We start from the raw sequence: 14,873 nt of genomic DNA, 5'->3' as shown, positions 1-14,873 counted from the left end.
AATTAAAAGGAAATTGAAAAGGGATTTAAATAAATCTGGCCATATTTTGCTATTTGGTGGCTATTCCCTTCAAATCAGCGCATCAGGAAACACCCGCTTTTGATTGAAAAATTCCGGGTGTGACATCACAACCAGAATTGACGATCATTACGAGCTCTCTGGTTTTTTGCTAGCATGTGAGCAGGATGACGGTCACAGAGCAACAAGGGAATAGCGCGGCTAGCATGCTAGCTGACTGCTAATATACCTGCGGATCGTTGCGGGTGGGGCGTGATTTTTTGGGAGATTAGTGGGCTGGGCCAGGACCCTCAATAATAGCTCATATAACAACTCGTTAGCCGCCCTTGACGGCAATCCTCCCATTTAAAACGGATTGGACGCCTGTCCGTCCGTCTCACTGACTGAAAAAGAGATTTTTCCGCTTGAAGGAAGCGACTTGAAAAGCTCCTTTGCAATAAATCCCAGGCTAATCCCCGTCAGATTAAAGGCAGTCATATTTAAAAAAGGATTACCTTTGTAAAGGTGTCCTAGAAAGCCGGACAATTAAAGCTTTAATGAAGGCAGATTGAATACGTCCTCGCCCGAGACGAGTATCGGCCAACTTATCAAGTTCAAACGTCCGCGCGATTAAAGTTTAATAAGCGCGCTTGGAGAAGATGAGGAAGCAAAAAAAAAATGAAGACGGGGAGCCGAATTGGTAAATTGAAACATTTCTTAGAATTAAGAAGATGACTTTTAATCCTGGCAGCGATCGGCGGCCGCTTTGACTTTTGGGAGAAGACATGCATAATTCATCTACATTTTCCCTCGTAGTTTTTTTTGCCGCGAGATGTTCGACTATTTAGTAACTTTTTTGTGGGGCGCGCTACGTCAAACGTCTTCTCGGGGCGGGATCGAAAGATGCCCCGGATCCGATCGGATCTTTTAATCGTCCGAAACGCAAATACTACCGGATCGACCCGAATATAAGACAACCACTTTATTTATATATGTATTTATTTATATATTTATTCATTAATTTATTTATATATTTTTTGTTTATTTATTTCTATATGTATTTATTAATTTATATATGTATCTATTAATTCATTTATATATTTATTTATTAACTTATTTATTACCTATTTATTTATGTCTAAAATGTCTTTTCCTGTGTCTGTATTCTCACCCTCTTGCTACTGTGACAATGAAATTTCCCAAGTACGGGATGAACAAAGTTATCTAATCTAATCTAATCATAAAACTTTTCTTCGGTGTGTGTTTAGCAAACAAGCTTGTAGGAGGGATAAATAAATCAAAATATATGCTATATTTACAATAGCTTTGTCTTGTTGAACTTGGCTTCATTTTCTGAACCGCTTCTCCTCACAAGGATCGCAGGGGGTGCTGGAGCCTAACTACAGGCTGAATTGGTGGCCAGCCAATCACCGGGCACCATGACACAAAGGACAACCAATCATAGCTAAGGGCAATTTAGCATATAATTAGCCTAGCATGGATGTTTTTGGGATGTGGAAACAAAAATTGCCCTTAGCTATGATTGACTCACCTGGCATCAAACCCACGACCCCAGAACCATCAGGTCGACATGCTAACCATTCGCTTTAATGTTATTAATGTTCATGTTAATGCAATGCTCGGTTAGCATCAAGTTTCAAAAGATATGAAGAATGTATATTCATGAGATGAACATGGAAAAATATGAAATATAGCTGGAAAATACATCACTCTGGCAAGTGAAGAATATTTAAATTGACGTTATACTGCAGTAATACTTCGTAGATTGACGTTAACACCTAATTTTTTTTAAAAAGTCTTAACTCGAGTGTCTTGTCAAGGCTGTTATGGAAGTGTCTTCAAATTCAAATTGCGTTTTAATGCAAAATATTGTAATATTTAGTAACCATGTTCAAATAAAGCATTCCATCAATCCATCCAAAAATAAAAGGCAAAACCTTTGTACTTGATGTCGACGCCTATTACTTCGCATTATTGACAAGCGCGCTGAAAGCCGGCTAAAAGCAAAAATAAAAAATGAAATGAAATTTCCGTCTCAGATGCTTTTTTATCCCGACGCATCGGCGGTCCAAACACGTCGCTCGAAAATAAATATGCAAATTTCGGCACGTTTCAAGTCCGGGTGCGTTGCTTAAAATAATAAGAGCAGACGTTGCGGCTCTCAAATCCGAGCGCGTGTCAAATCGTGGCTAACTTTCATCTGCCTGGGATGTTTTTCACAAGGCGCGTTTTAGGGCGAGAGAGCTAGCCTTACCTGGCCGTTGAAGAGGAGGTGGCCGAAGAGTTGGCGGGCCTGGTCCAAACCGCCTTCCAGATAAACCGCGCCTGCCAAAGACACCAAATGCTTTAAAAACAAACTATGGTTTCAAGTGCCGCACTTTTACACACTGATTAAATGTTCGAATCTTGTCAAAGAGTATTTAAAATGTCTTGTTTTAACACAAACAGGCAAAATTGGTCTCAACTCATTGGCTGCCAATGACAATGTGGATGTCCAATGAATTTTGATGGTCGAGTGTAAATGCTAATTTGAATTATGAGCATTAGCAAAACAAATTGGAGGTCTATTAATAGAAAATCCGGGCGATACCTTTAATGCCATATAATAGAAACCGACTTTAGAGCACCGTATTTATCGGCTTTTAATGCACAGTAGCCAAAATATGAAAAATGAAGGGAAATATACACACACACACAGCACTGGAGTTTGAGTTGCATTTTTGGGGGCACATTTTACATTTAGGAACCAAAAAAACATGTTCTAGTAAAATAGGGAATAACAAAATAGGCACCTGTTAATGTAACTTAATAGTTTTGGGGTAACGTTTGCATAAAAATCACAACAAGCTGTCGGAGGTCGTATAAAAAAGATTATTTGTTATAGTAAAATAGGGAATAACAACCTGTTAATGTAACTCATTGACAGTTTTTGGGTAACTAAAATAAAAAATAAAGGAGATTTATGAGTCATGCTTGAGTACAAAAAACATTGTTATAGTAAAATATGAAATAAGAAAATAGGTACATGTTAATGTGTTTTTGGATAACTCTAGCAAAAAAAAAATCATGACATAAGCTGTTGGAAGTCAAAGTGTGAAAAAAGGACATTTATGAGTCACATCTGAGTATAAAAAAATTATATGTTAGAGTAAAATAGGGAACAGCAAAAAAGCCACCTGATAATGGAACTTAATAACAGTTTTTTTTTTATAACTCTAGCATAAAAATCACGACATAAGCTGTTGGAGGTCAAAGCGGAAAAAAATAAAACATCTATGAGTCACAATGGAGTATAAAAAAAACATTACGTTATAGTAAAATAGGGAACAACAACCTGTTAATGCAATTCTATGACCGTTTTTGGATAACTTTAAGCTGAAAAAAAATAAAGGACATGTATGAATCACACTTGAGTGGATGTCGCAGGCCCAGTCAAACTACAAAATAAATGTCTTATGACTCCTAGTCGTGGTTAGAAGAACTTACTGTCTTTTGTTTGCGTTTTTTTGTTGTTATGTATTTATTTTTTTACATTTTCAGGGATGCAAAACAACCTCGGGGCTTTACGTGGAGAGCAAAACCGTTTTGGCTCTTCTCGACCGAGAGCCATCGAAATCCCCGCAAATATTGAAAGAAGTAAAACAACACGCAGCTTTGTTTATCCGCGTTGGAAACAAAAGGCATTTTTATGCGAGGGAGCTAGCGCGCCACAAAAAAAAAAAAGATGAGCAAGAGAAAAGAAATTGAAGAAAAGGACTAGTCGTGTGGGGGGGAGTGAATATCACAAATGTGTCTTGTCTTATTCTCTTCCTTTCTCTCAGTGGGAATGATTTGCTGCATCTGCTCCGGCACCCCCTCCACCCTCAATTCTCTGCATCTTTTTTTTGTTCTTTTACTCAACTGGGCGCGACTATCAGAGTGCCTTAAAGCGGCGCGAAACTCGCAACCATCACACTTAGGGCGGCTCATTCAATTTGCAAAGTAATAACCACCTGGCAAATTGGGTACACAATCACGCGGGCTTTTTCTATTTTTTTTTATTTTGCGCATAAATGAGGCGCGGGGAAAGACATCAAAAACATACGAGGGATTCATCATGTGGGGAGAGAAAAGTGCTTTCAGATGGCAAAGAGGCCATTTGCGGGGGGGAAAAAAAAGGCAGAACCGAACGCAAACAAATGACAGACGCCGACGCCGAGCGAGGCTAGCGTGCGCCGCTTTCTTTCCCGGGCTGATGGCGTGGAACAAATGTTGTTCAAATGTGATTAAGTCGAGCCACGTCGGGCTTGTTGTCGTCGGCTAACGTCGGAATCAAAACACTTTGGGAGAGAAGCTTTTCTTAACTCCGCGCCAGTCCGAAATTTAGCTTAGCTCCGGCGCCCTTATTTTAATGTCCGTGGCAAATGATGACAATGTTATTGACGACGGGTCGCAGAAGGCTCTTAAATACGGCTAACGTTGTGTTGCGGTTCTCGGACTTAGCAATAGATGGAGCTGGTCCTTGAAACAGTGCCATTTGTTTGACAAATAGATAAAAATAATCCAAATAAGCTTAGCTCCGGCGCCCTTATTTTATTGTCCGTGGCGAACGATGACGATGTTATTGACGACGGTCGCAGAAGGGTCTTAAATACGGCTAGCGTTGTGTTGCGGTTCTCGGACTTAGCAATAGATGGAGCTAGTCCTTGAAACAGCGCCATTTGTTTGACAAATAGATAAAAAATAATCCTAATAAAATCAAATTTTTAAAAATGGAATAGATCGAATAAATTATAGTGCACGGTTTTCAGGCGTCTTTGGTTTTTCTGAAAGCGGTCCTGGGAGGAAAAGTCTGGACACCCCTGCTCTAAATATTCCACGGTAACACGCCAACAGCAATAATTATGTTTTTAAAAACATATAATTGTCATCTGGTGTTAGGTTTGAGGTCAGTTTGGAAAACGGGATGACCCATCTTTTAAGGTAGGCGGCTATGTTTAGGGGAACCCTGAAATGAATGGTCGTCAGTCAGTAGTAGTGTGATAAACGAGGCGGTGTCAGTCTTTTTAGGAATAGGTCAAAACCGTTATGGATATTTTCGATAACGCATAATTGCCAGTTTAAGGTCACGCTTTTGGAAAATTCCAGTAAATTTGGAGATAAACAAGTCTTACTTTTTAAAAGTGATAAACATCAAAAGTGAGACAGAGAATGAATGACCTTTCAAAGGCTATAAAAACATTTGAGCCTTCCACTGAGTCAATACAAAATCCATTATTAAATAAAGCTCTCAAAGGGTTCAAAAATCGCATTTTGTAAAAGCGACACCACCACAAAAAATAAGCAGCAGTTTTTTGAGATGCAGAACCTAACCCCCCCCCCCAAAAAAAAATCGAAGCCACTTTCAGTTGTGGGTGATTTTGGTGATGCCAGTGAACAAAAGCGGTGTTATTTTGCCTGACAGAAAAATACATTTCTCACGAGGACTTAGGTCTCAAGTCCTGATTCGTTGGAATAAAACTAGTCATACCTTTACTTACAAATGCCTTTAGGTACGAAAGTTTCAGGTTACAATTTTTTTTATATGCAAATGAGTGACTTGAGATACGAAAAAGATCCAAGTTCCAAAAACTAAATGCATTTCCCTATCCATTATTTTATTTTGAATTCCCCTTATTAAACGATTAAAAACTGTACAAATGCAACATGGCATATATTTTCACACGGGACACGTAAAAATCTAAAATGTATTACAAAGTGGACGGGTATTACATCTATAACGGCCGCGGAGGGTGATATTTCGCTGACGCAGTGCACATTTTCATATGCTTTATTTATTTTAAGACATTAATAAATCATTTCCTTATAATATTCTCTCATTTTTGTGTTTCCGCTTTCATACAAAATTGGGACCAATTTTAAAGGGACTAGTTGGTAGTTGTAAGAGGACCGTGGAATGAATTAGAGAATTTACATATACTTTTATGTACACTTCTACTTACGAAATTTTCAAGTTACGAAAAAAGTTTTGGAACCAATTAATTTCGTAAGTAGAGGTACGACTGTACATTTGTGTTACATTCATTTTTTAAAAACTTTTATTTCCAATCTGTGGCACCGTAGCAAGTACAACCAACGTATCTTATTTTATCTTTGAGGCAGATATTTTTTATCGATTATGAACCGTTTTAGATTGGAAGTAAACGATCGACGGCCGCCATATTTGTTCACCGCGTCAACTGCGTTTTTAAAAATAATCTCTTGCCACACAGGACCCCAACGTAAGCTCGACATTTAAGTCCTTTCAGATGCAAGTCAAGTGTAATTTTGGCCGAGGCCCGACCGCGCAGAGCCTCCATTTCGCTAACTATCGGCATCGGGGATTTGCGGTTAGCGCCGTTCCAGGAGCGGCAACGTAGCAGATGTCGCCTCTGGAGAGCAGCTAGAGATGCCTTTTAACTACGACTCACAATACTTGGGTGCACACGCGGACCGGGTGGGGGTGGGGGGTTTGTCCGGGAGGCACTTGGCTTTGTGATTTGATGACGCAGCGCGTTTGGAAAGCTCCCAAACGGAGGCGTCAAAGTCATTTAAAGGCAAAAGTTGGGGCGTCTGATTAGATTTTTCAAAAGTTCACCCATCAAGGAGGATCGGCGAGGCGGGGGAGAATCCGCCGGAGCACCCGGGGGGATTTAAAAAGGTATCGAAAAATCTCAAAGCAACACCTTTGGTGTCAATCAAAAAGGGCCTTCCTTTGGATGAAGAAAGCCAGATATGCGCTTAATGTACGCGGCAGAGGAGGGGGAGAAAATAAAAAAAATATTTAAAAAACTGCCCCAGAGCCATCTGACAAATTGCACAAGTTGGCGCCATCATTAAACGGAGACGAGCGAACGTCTCGCTTGGGCCGGCGGGCTGCGGCTGCGGCTGACAGCCGGCGCGGCAATTAAGACGGCAGCGGCCTCCATTTTGGAGCGGCTGCGGGACCGGGCCAAACGGTTTGTGAAGTTGGATGGCGGCGCGGACATCCCCCGTCGTTTTCTAACCGATGGCTCTCATCTTCGCTTAAGATTTGACTTGTACTCGTTCTTGATGGATGGAGTCTTTTTAGATTTGGTACTTTGGACGGCGAGGGTGTCAAACTCGTGTCGTAATCGTGGGTTTTATTCGGGAGGCTGTTATGTTAGTGATGCGGAAATGGATCGAGAATTTTCTACATAAATTCGGATCATGTGATATATAGTAAATGATCGGTTCTATAGGGATGTTTGTTTTCAAGATAATTAAAGAATGGGGACAATTAGTCTTAAAAGTGTCTAGTTTCGGATAAAAGTATGTCATCCTTCTTTAAAAAGGTATAAAACATTTATAAGTATAATTTCCATTTGGCTTATTCGGAGAATTATTTGAATCATTTTTAATGCTACAAGCCAAAAATATACTTATTTGAAAAAAATACAGTCGTACCTCTACAAAATTAGTTGCATATTTTTTTTCGGGAGCTGGAAACTTCCTAAGTAGTTTTCAAAATAAAATAATGGATAAGGATTGCATTTACTTTCTGGGGGATTTCGTAACTTGAATCTTTTTCGTATCTCAAGGTATTCATTTGCATGTAAAAAAAATTGTAACCTGAAATTTTCGTACTTAGAGACATTTGTAAGTAGAGGTTTGACTGTACTTGCTTTTTAAGTAACATTTTTTTTACATTATATGTTTGCTTATTTTGAGCCAATCTTTACTAGGTAAATCGTTTTTGTAATTTTTGAGTTTGCCTTTTTTTCCAGTGTATATTTGTAATACGAATCGGAAAAAGTGATTATATTTTGGTGTAATGAGGTCAAAGATCACAGAGATGCACAAAAACACGGAATTGAATAAAGGGATTGTTATTATTTGTATTTTGGCGATTACCCGCTTAAAAATCTGCCAGGACCGACCAAAAAAGTACCAATTTAAATTTTGTGAAAGAAACCGTTAGTCCACTCGCAGGAAAGAGAAAATATTCCTTAAGTTGAGATAGCGGCAGTCTTCCATTCACCTCGGCTTAGTCTTGACACCGAGTCGCTGTTACGCGGACGGGGCTAATACCCACAAGGTCTTTTTATCGGAGTGACAGTTAGAGCCAGAAACACGGGTTAAACACCCAACTCATTCTTCCCCGGCGCCCCTGTGCGACTGACCCGACGATGGCTAGATTTGGAATTGAGGGGCAGCCGGTTCGTTGAGATCGCGCGGGTAAATTCCGCCCCTAACGAAGGTCTGCATCCGTCAGAAACCGAATTCCAACGTCTGAGATCCTTCCGTGACCGGTGAAAAGCGCAAAACACCGGCGGCTGGCGGTGGCGTTAATAACCCGGGATGAATTATTCAAAAACGCTCAGACTCTAATCCATCAAATAATATATTAAGCTCCCTCTCAGCTCAACGCGGGCTTGAAGGAGCAGACGGACGGGGGGTGAAAGAAAAACCCAAAACAAAACACGAGAGAAACTTTTGCGCTACAAAAGGCGGAAACATCAAGCGTCTTACTTTTGGGGAAAGCGGGAGAAACAAGCCAGGAAGAAGAAGAAAGACGGAGAAGTTGAAAACAGAGCCGGCGCTACAATTGCCGCAATTAACAAAAGGAACGGCGCCGAGTCGGCGATGGCGCCGGATGCATTGTGGAGGAATCTGATATTCGGCGAGCGGGAGATAATCCTTTCTCTGCCTTCTTTTAATAGGAAGAGCTTAGAGAGAGGCCTGACAAAAGGTTCACCATCTGTATCCCCCACGGCTGCCGGCGGCGTTTAATCCGCAGATCAACTGTACAAGGAAATTAGGGCCGGAAAAAACACTGAGGGTCTCTTTTCTTCGTCTTCTGACGCCGTTCCTTTCACTCCGAAGGAAGCGGCGGCGGCGCTTTATCAGAAACCTGGGACTCGAGAAGCCAGACCGTGGGCCGAGACCAAAGCGGGGCGGCTCAGAACGGGCCAAAAGAGGTCCGAATGAGAATGGCCCGCTCCGCCAGAAGTTAATGACGGCGGATCAGGAAAGCAAGATTTCCATTCGCCGCTTTGAATTATTCAGGGTTGCGGGGCAGCCATTTGCATTGCAGATGGCGTCTCGGCTTTTCCGTTCCTCGCTGCAGCCGCCTCGGCCCGCCGTCTATCTCCCGAGCCGGCGGCGGCGGCGGATTATCCGCCACTTGCCGAGCAGCCCGGGTTCAGCGGTCACCGCCGCGGAGAAACAAATAAAACAAAGGTCAAAAAACAGGCGGAACGGAGCCGGCGGCACCGCTCCCGATGTTATGAGCGCGGGTAGCGTACGGGCCGGGCCGGCCGCTTTGCTCATTCCGCACGTACGTGCCGCCGACCGGGTCGGCTTTGACGGATCAATTGGGCGATTAAGAGTTGCGCCGAAGATGTGGAGTTGAATTCAGATTCGGGCCTGGACCTCGCTACGAGACTTGGCGGTTTGATGCCGGGTATTCGCCGGCGCGAAGGTGGATTTTTCAATGGAGGTGAGAAGGAATAGACTAGGATTTTAGAGGAGGATCTTGGGGGAAAGCAGATTTTGAAAGGGCTAGATTGAAGACTTGGTCTTGTCTCGGTTTTTATGTTGGTCCCGTTTCAGTCTTGGTCTTGAACATCCTTTTATCTCACAGATCTGGTCTGCCAAAGTCCTCACTCTCATTCTTGATATTGACTCCCAAAGTCTTCATCTTGACATTATCCCAGTAATTCCATTTTTATTATGTTTGGTCTTGCAATTGATTCCCAAAAGACTTGGTCTCATTGCTGGTCTTATTTCAGTTTCAGCCTCAGTCTTGACTGCCAAAAGTCTTGCTCTCGACGTGTTGGACGGCTCTTGGATTTAAGCCCCCAAAGACTCAGTCTCTCGATCTGGCTTGGATCTTGACTTCATAAAGTCGGGATTTAGACTTCATCTCAGTGATTTCTCGCCTTGGACTGGATTCCTTTACTTCTTTCTCGGTTTTGGTCCAGACCTTCAAAAGTCCCAATCTTGACTTCATCTCAGTGATTTTTATTTCAGCCTCTCGGTATGGCCTTGGACTTCCTTCCCCTAAAACTCCATCTGAGTCTTGGGTTTTGTTTCAGTTCTTCCAAAAGCCTTGCTCTTGACTTCATCTTAGCGATTCCTGCAAGATCGTGTCCTGGTTCGGAGTAATCCACCAAGTAGTACCGATGCTGATGCACTTCCTTCCACTATTAAAAACCGAATTCCGTTATCTCGGAAAGTAAATAACGCAGGGTGCTCATCTTGCGCGGAGAGACTTGTCGGCTTGCCAACTCTCGGTTGGGGAAAAACTTATTTATTTATTATTGGTGGGGCGTCTGGGGGGGGGTTCAACTTCTACAGGATGACTCATGGCCGCGTGGCACGTCTCCCGGCTAATAACAGCCGAAGTCGAGATGAGAGCGTGGCAAAAAAGAAGAGAGCTCAAAAGACAAGCGGAGAAAGTCGGAGACGGCTCGCTAATAAGGTCTTGAAGCCGGCGTTTGAGAGCCAAAACTGAAATGAAGATGACAAAAAAGTCCCCGGCAGAGAAAGGAGGCGACATCAGATGAGAACGTGACGCCCTCAAAGGAGCGCCACTTTTCTTTGCGTCTGCTGTTTTTTTCCGGGTGCGCCCGCCTTGTTTGGCAGCGTGTCTCTGACAGCACTTTTCCGTTTCGCAGGTTCCCTCAGAAGCCCGTGTTTATTCATCACTTTTATTAAGTTGAAATTGGAGAAGTGGCGGGGATGAAAGGGAGGAGGCTTCCAGCCTGGCGTTTCGCCGCCGACAGCCACGGGACGGAATAGATTACCACTTTGTCTCCGCCGATAATGAAGCTGTGACAAGTGCGCGGGCCCCGGGGCCGACGGGGGGCCGCCGTGTGCCAGTCAGCGCTTTCCGCAAAGAAGAAGAGGAGGAGTGGGAAGAATAAGATTTCTTGAAAGCCGGCGCCGAGCCCGGAAATCGGGATGGAGATAAGATAAGAAAAAGCTGCAGACGCCGCAGCTCTCGAGACCTCGGGATTAGCTCGCCGAGGACCGCCTTGGCACGGGGGCAATCGGAGGTCGCCCGCCGGGCCGCGGGCGGAGCCGTCTTTCCGGGTCAATGGCGCAAGGTACCGAGCGACGATAACCATCTTAATGGCTCGACGGAAGTGAGGTTTTAGAGGAACGAGATAGAACAAAGATTGGTCACGAAGACAAGGGCTAAAAGCAATTGAGATGGTTTGTCAAATCGTTTTGCAACCCGAAAAGGACCATTTGATATATTTTTGGGGTCACCGTGTGTTGAATTAGGAAGTGAAAGATGAGTGTTGAGGCAAGAAACCATTTCTGTTGCTCAGCCAATATTTGGAGGTGTCTTTTTTATTTTATTTTTTTACTCGTGACTCATTAGGAATGTTTGCAAAAGTGTTATTTGAGCTGTTGGAAAAGGAGATGTGTGGGCTAAACTTACCATCAGTTTTCATCAACATTTTCTAAAGGATCGGTTGATATAAAAATTTCCGATGGCAGCTATTAACTAACTTTTTGGTGCAGTTTTCTTACAGCTAGCTAGCATATCTACCAGTCACGTCTGTCAATATATCGAACAAATGTTCTGTGCATCTGCAACAATTTTTGAAGAAAACCGAGGTCCTACAGTTAAAAAACAATCATTTTTGGATTCGTACTTTAGTCTCAAAACATTAAAAAATTGTGGAGCTAGCACTCACCAATGAGGGCCTCGAAGCAGTTCGCCATGGCGTGCCGCAGGTCCGACTCCCGACACAAGTCCGGCCCGTGAGCGTAAAGCATGAAGCGATCCAACTCCAGTTTCTGGAAAAATGATTACAAGCTCGGTTAGGCAAAAACAAAAAACTAAAAATAGGAAGCGGCGGTACAAGCAGGTTATTTTTTTCCAACTAGTACTCATTCACTGTAAAGTCGGGAATCTTTAATGTGAGTCACAGCTTGTGATTTCGTGCAAAAATTGTATTTAAGGCAATTTCAAAAGGAAAAAATGAAATGGTTTCTAACAGGTAAAAGGAAACTTATTTTTTTGTTGATCAAAAATCAAATTCAGATTGGACTTCTACTAAAGGTAAACACATTCAAAGACTTTTAATCGAGTTGTTTAGTTTTATCCTCGTGCTGGTAAAGCTTTTATTTTGAAGTGGGTCCCGCTGCTACTTCCTCCTCTGTTTTGTTAGCATTCTTTTTTTTAAAAGAAAACAAAACCAAGCCTCAAATGACCAATTCCCAAGCTGCCGTTAGCCGATTCCCGGAAAATCGATGAATTACTGGCGCGGATTATATCGAACGAGGATTGGTCGATGGATTAATTCCGCTGGTATGTTAACCAATCCGTTTGTTGTCACAACTCTAAAGTGCATCCAAAGCAGGCGGACATTGCGGCACTCGATGACGACGGCGAACCTTCGGGGGGTACGCCACCCCCCTGCGACACAAACGCTCCAACTGCCTACTTGAAAGTCCTCCGTGCCGATTGCGAAGCTCCGCTTTTACGAAAGCATTTTTTTTTTCCTCGAGATAACGGCAAACTTTCCGGAGCAGACGGCGGAACAACTTGGCGGTGGCGACGACTCGGGGCCGATGGCTACGCGGCGCTAATGCGCCTTTGTATTCAGCGGGGAGCGACATGAAAGATGCGAATTTTTAATTGCTTTTCCCGCACCGTCGCATACTTTTGCTGGCGAGTGGCGCCGTGAAACCCGGCCGAGGTCGGTCACCGGGGTTTGAAGCCTGCGGTTATTTCCTGGAGACCCGCGAGGGGCCGGTTGGGACCGGTCCATCCCGGCTAAAGTACCATATTTTCTCGCATATTAGCCGCCTCTGTGTATAAGCCGTACTCTTAAAATTGCCTTAAAATGGTTGAATTTTACAATTTCTCTCGTATAAGACGCCCCCTGATTCAAAATTTTCACCTCTATATTTGTGGTTTTAATTGGGAGTACAAATGTGTTACTTTGAAGGGAAAATCTTAAGAAAGGTCATCGGACGTGCTATTTCTGAGATACTGTATAAATGGATTTATAATTTGACATTTCCAAAGGGTGTTGCCTGCACGTAGAAAAATTCAAAAAGGATGTCACGTGACCAGTACGACCAGGAAGTGTGTCCGTAGCGGTCTAGTTTGTCATTTCTAGGAAAGATTGCGGCGCCCTGAGCGAGCAATGGCAGGCACAAGTAAGTTTTATGGAATATACGGTTTATTTTTTTCTTGAATTTCATTCATAGATGTCAGAATACATTTTGTTAGGCATTTTATCTGTTTATCTCTTCTCTATTTTAAAATAAATGACCGTATCGGCTGGCCGCATTGTCTTGCGTTATGGCGTTGTTTGTGCATGTCAAGTCTAATTTGTGCGCATATAAGCCGTACCCTGGATTCATTCATCATTTTTTGCAGCGACATATACAGCGTATATGCAAGAATATACGGCACCACTTTTAACCGAGAAGGGCAAAAAAATAGGGGGCGGGATTGGCAGTTGGACAGAATTCCAGTGAAGGAATCTTACCTTAGCTAGCATGGCTAGGTGTTGATTCTGTACGATGGCGGTTCTGTAGGTGGCCAATCCGCCTTCTTCCAAAGCGGGGAAAAGGTAGTACAAGTGCACGCTGTCAGGAAAAAAAATAGACAAGACTTTGAGTGAATTCATTCAGTGGAATTGACAGTGATAGACGTTCAAATTTTGTAGCTGTGTTCATGTTATGTGACTTGATCACAAGTAGTGGTTCAATTTGTAGATACATTGCCAACCAAAGAGTTGATAAATAAAATGTGTTCTTCGTTTGGGCAAGATGGACTCCAATTAAGTCTATGACGTGTAGACCTCCAATGCATTTGGACAGGGAGAGTTGGCAGACGTTCTTGAAAATGCCTGACTTTTATCGTCATCATCTCTCGAATTTTAAATCCCGCCCCTTTATAAAGCAGATAAATCAACTAGTCAGTTATCAATATAAGAAAGAACCATTTTAAGAATTGTTTTCAGACTTTGTTGAAGCTAAAAACGGTTGAAAAATCGCCTTTTCAAATCAATTTTGATGATTTTCTACGGCAGCCAACTCTGTTAATCGACTATTATTGCATTCCGTTTTTTTCAGGACATTTCAACACGGGTGTGTCCCGCCACAACCTCACATTTTCTATCGGAATACACAACGGGGACAAGAATGTCTGGCGTCATTTCAAGGTGGACCAGTGAGCGACTCTCCCCAATGATTCGTTTCTCCAATTTCCACCCCATTTTTGAGTTGGCTCGTGGCTCTCCCGCACGCCGCAGCTGGCTCCCGGGACGAGTCGCTTCCATTTTCATTACCGGGCGACGCGGGCCCAACCGGCGGCGTGTCATTCGATTTCATCCGATTTCCAGATTAAGTTTCATTTAGCCGTTTGTGATCGACGGCGGGACGGGAACGCAGGTGGCCTTCCTCCCGTCGCCTAAATTTGCGCTGGAATGGGAAACAAAGCCGATGTAATGAATATAAAGTTAACTTTAATTGAAACAAATATTCAACCCAACTTCGCGCCTTTGGTTTCAACTATGCAGAGGGAGACGGTTCCAAAAAATTGAGTTTTATTGCAAATGTTCAATAGTTGAGGCTTTGTGTGAGATTTGAGAAATGAGTCTAGAATTTTGTGTAATATGAATTGAATTAGTTTGTGTGTATAAGAAGAAAAAAAACATGACAGCGGGACGTTAAAAGCTCCCGCCAAGAGATTTCTTGCCAGCTTCTTCAAAATTGCTCCGATAAAAGAGCGAGCCGGACCCAGAATCTTCGGGGGAACTGGTCCAAGATGGTGACTGAACTTAACCGGGTAGAAATATTGACTGAAATATTTAATCGCAAATATTGCGAGAGAGGAC

At 42.9% G+C, this 14,873-nt stretch overlaps 1 protein-coding gene across 6 annotated transcripts in view; it reads right to left on the bottom strand.

The window, feature by feature from the left end:
• Positions 1–14,873, bottom strand: part of drosha (drosha ribonuclease III) — a 76,777-nt gene that overhangs the window by 32,420 nt on the left and 29,484 nt on the right. For all 6 annotated transcript variants that reach the window (XM_077623735.1, XM_077623730.1, XM_077623729.1 and 3 more), the window contains exons 21-23: positions 13,521–13,620; positions 11,712–11,814; positions 2,273–2,343 (exon numbers count right to left, since the gene is read on the bottom strand). In XM_077623735.1, the coding sequence (XP_077479861.1) occupies positions 2,273–2,343; positions 11,712–11,814; positions 13,521–13,620 (274 nt within the window). The remainder of the gene's footprint in view (positions 1–2,272; positions 2,344–11,711; positions 11,815–13,520; positions 13,621–14,873) is intronic.

The sequence above is a fragment of the Stigmatopora argus genome, chromosome 17, assembly GCF_051989625.1.
Source record: "Stigmatopora argus isolate UIUO_Sarg chromosome 17, RoL_Sarg_1.0, whole genome shotgun sequence".
NCBI lineage: Eukaryota > Metazoa > Chordata > Actinopteri > Syngnathiformes > Syngnathidae > Stigmatopora > Stigmatopora argus.
This window is presented reverse-complemented; position numbering and strand designations above follow the sequence as displayed.